Source organism: Mandrillus leucophaeus, unplaced genomic scaffold (genome assembly GCF_000951045.1).
Source record: "Mandrillus leucophaeus isolate KB7577 unplaced genomic scaffold, Mleu.le_1.0 Scaffold634, whole genome shotgun sequence".
Classification (NCBI taxonomy): domain Eukaryota; kingdom Metazoa; phylum Chordata; class Mammalia; order Primates; family Cercopithecidae; genus Mandrillus; species Mandrillus leucophaeus.
In genome coordinates, this window is record NW_012106853.1 from 226,362 (window position 1) to 230,177 (window position 3,816).

At 53.0% G+C, this 3,816-nt stretch overlaps 1 protein-coding gene across 1 annotated transcript in view; it reads right to left on the reverse strand.

The window, feature by feature from the left end:
* The window catches only part of ASMTL (acetylserotonin O-methyltransferase-like), a 55,716-nt gene extending 55,363 nt beyond the window's left edge, over positions 1-353 (reverse strand). Inside the window, exon 1 of the mRNA XM_012000630.1 lies at positions 228-353. Within this exon, the coding sequence (XP_011856020.1) occupies positions 228-278 (51 nt within the window). The 5' untranslated portion in view covers positions 279-353. The remainder of the gene's footprint in view (positions 1-227) is intronic.
* Positions 354-3,816: the final 3,463 nt, after the last annotated feature.

Consider the following 3,816-nt stretch of genomic DNA (forward strand, 5'->3'; position numbering starts at 1 on the left):
ATTGTAACACGTAGTAACAGATAAGCTACATTAATTCCATATCATAAATGATACTACTAGGTTACTTGCAATAGCGCATTACATTGTAACATAGTAATAGCTAAGCTGTGGCACCAACTGCATCTTGTGAATGACACTTATTCGCATCATGGATATTTAGCACCTGCAAATCCCCTGGTCAGAGCAAAGGAATTTTCATGGGGGCAGAAGGGCAGGGGGCCCCTTGCCTGGTGCATCCGGGTGGCCACCTCCAAGGCCTTCTGCTTGGCGGTCTCCATGGCGTACCCGTACGGAGTGGCGAAGGAGGCTTTGTCCAGCTTCTCTTTAAACCTGGAGGGGACCACCTCAAACCTCAGACCCTGCAACAGAAGAAAAAGGGGTCAGGAGGGTCAACGACAGATCCTAAGAAAACGGAACGGAACGTGCAAGATTGGCAGGAGATGTTGGCTACACGCCCCGATCTTCTCCTCCATCCACCGAACCTTCCCTGAGTGTGGCCGGGGAGTCGGAAACTCACCAGAGCTTTCCCTGTGTGGTTAGTGGGCCGGGGACTGACCGGGGCCTTCAGGGACTGACCGGGGGCCTTCCTGGCTCTCGACGGAAGACATTGGCAAAGGAAGAAGCCAGGAACGAAGAGGCCAGCGGGGAAGGATTGACTCAGACCCTGAACGCATGAGTCAATGGTGGCAGAGGGTTCCCGGAGCCCTGACGGTTGGGGTAAAACCATCCTGCCCACAGGAAGTTCAGGAAAAATGCCAGCAGTGATGGCTGCAGGAAAGGAAGCAGTGATGGCTCTGAGTCAATCCCTGGTACCCAGGAAGAAACAACAGCGTCCCTGGGGAGGCCTGGCCTAAGAGGTAGTGATCCCCGCAGAGACTGTGGGGTCAGGAATGATGGTGGTAAACGCCCCCAGTGGGGGTGCCCCTGGCTGCCACAACCTGCCAGGGCTCAGGGAACTCTGCATCTTCCCCTCTGACAGACAAGCATCGTCATCATGGACACACACCCCCATGCTGGACACACACCGTCATCTTGGACACACACAACCATCTTGGACACACACCGTTATCTTGGGTACACACCCCCATGTTGGACACACACTGTCATCTTGGACACACGATTTTTTTGAGACGGAGTCTCGCTCTGTTGTCTAGACTGGAGTGCAGTGGTGCGATCTCGGCTCACTGCAACCTTCGCCTCCCGGATTCAAGCGATTCTCCTGCCTCAGCCTCCCGGGTAGCTGGGACCACAGGCACCTGCCACCACGCCCGGCTAATTTTTTGTATTTTTAGTAGAGACGGGGTTTCGCCGTGTTAGCCAGGATGGTCTGGATCTCCTGACCTCGTAACCCACCTGCCTCGGCTTCCAAAGTGCTGGGATGACAGGTGTGAGCCACCGCGCCCGGCCAAATCTGTTTTCTTTAATACGAGGACACAATTAGAAAAACTGGGTATTTTACCAAGGCTTTGGCTGCAATGGAGTGCTTTCCTTTAAGGAATGAAACTTGAAGTTACGAAGCCTAGAAAGGCCTTGGAAAAAACTGGTCTTGTGTTTTGCGTAGGCAGTCCCTGTACAGGGTTTCCGACCCGTGCTAAGTAAAGAATGTCAGTTTCTGACAGGCCTGGAACCCGAAGCTCTCTTGGAACCTCAAGAGGGAAGTAATTTGCCCAACTCAGAGGTATTTAATGGTACAAACCCGGGGCTGGGCTCAGCTTCAAAAAGGTCCTGTCTGAGATTCCTTGAATGGAACAAAGTTCCATCAAAGCCAATTTAAACGGTCTATGTAACAAATAATTATTCTTGGCCGAGCGCGGTGGCTCACGCCTGTCATCCCAGCACTCTGACCTCAACCCCAGATCACATAGACTCCTGCCTTATGCCCCGGGGCACCCAGACCATTCTCATCCCCGTCACTAGGACCGGGCACGTAGTATCCCTCGCTCCCAGGGTAGCAGACCTGCAGTCATTAGTCCCCAAGAGTAGACTCCTGCCCCCCTGCTCTATCCATAGGCAACCAGTAACCAGCACTTTGGGACGCCGAGGCGGGCAGATCACAAGGTCAGGAGATGGAGACCTGTCTCTTATACACATCTAGATGTGTATAAGAGACAGGCCCGTCTCAGCCTCCCAAAGTGCTGGGATTACAGGCGTGAGCCACCGCGCCCGGCCTTTTCCTTTTTCTTTGTCCCCATTTTTCCTAAGTGAAAAGCCCTGAAACCTAAGCTCTGCTCTCTTCAAGCCCTGTGAGCTTAAAGCTAGATGTTTCAACAGGCGCTGCCTCAAAGGCCCCCAAATAAAGACGGCTGCCAGGAACAAATCAACCTGTTCCCCTCCCTCCAGTGCTGTGTTTGGTGACCTGTAACCATGACCTCCCTCAGCAGGAGGTGGCCAGAAAGAACGAACCACCCCTCGTCCTTTTATAACTAGAGGGTCTGGATTCACACAGCAGGAGCATCGCCATCTTGGACACGCACGGCCAACTCGGACACGCACGGCCAACTTGGACACGCATGGCCAACTTGGACACGCACGGCCAACTTGGACATGCATGGCCAACTCGGACACGCACGACCAACTTGGACATGCATGGCCAACTTGGATGCATACCGCCATCTTGGACACGCACAGCCGTCTTGGACATGCATGGCCAACTTGGACACGCATGACCAACTTGGACACACATGGCTATCTTGGACACACACGACCAACTTGGACATGCATGGCCAACTTGGATGCATACCGCCATCTTGGACACGCACAGCCGTCTTGGACATGCATGGCCAACTTGGATGCATACCGCCATCTTGGACACGCACAGCCGTCTTGGACATGCACGCCGCCATCTTGGACACGCACAGCCGTCTTGGACATGCATGGCCAACTTGGATGCATACCGCCATCTTGGACACGCACAGCCGTCTTGGACATGCACGGCCAACTTGGACACGCATGACCAACTTGGACACACATGGCTATCTTGGACACACACGACCAACTTGGACACGCATGGCCAACTTGGATGCATACCGCCATCTTGGACATGCATAGCCATCTTGGACACGCATGGCCAACTTGGACGCATACTACCATCTTGGACACATACCGCCATCTTGGACACGCACGGCCGACTTGGACACACATGGCCAACTTGGACGCATACCACCATCTTGGACACATACCGCCATCTTGGACACGCATGGCCAACTTGGACACACATGGCCAACTTGGATGCATACCACCATCTTGGACACATACCACCATCTTGGACACGCATGGCCATCTTGGACACACATCGCCAACTTGGACACGCATGGCCATGTTGGACACACATCGCCAACTTGGACACACACGGCCATCTTGGACATGCACAGCCATCTTGGATACACATTGCCAACTTGGACACGCATAGCCATCTTGGACACTTACCACCATCTTGGACAAATGCCACCATTTTAAGTTCCCTTGATTAAAAACGGCCTAAAACCAGCCCCAAAACATGAGCCTCATGGCTAATGTCAGCATGACCAGAAACAGTCAAACCCTGAAATAAACCGCTGTGACCAGAAACATCCCAAGGCCAAGATAAGCTCCCCTCAGACCAGAAACATTCCAACCTGTCAGTCAACTTTGCCTCACACAGAAACATTCCGAGCCCACGATAGGCTTCCCTTCCTAAACCCTTAAGTACCCTCAGTCTGTAAGAGAGAACGCTCCTGACCGAACTCCGCCGGAAGCCCCCCTCAGGCTTATTCTCCAAAATAAATCTGTCTTTGACTGTGAAGCTGCTTTTCTTGTTTCATCTTTCTTCAACTCTTA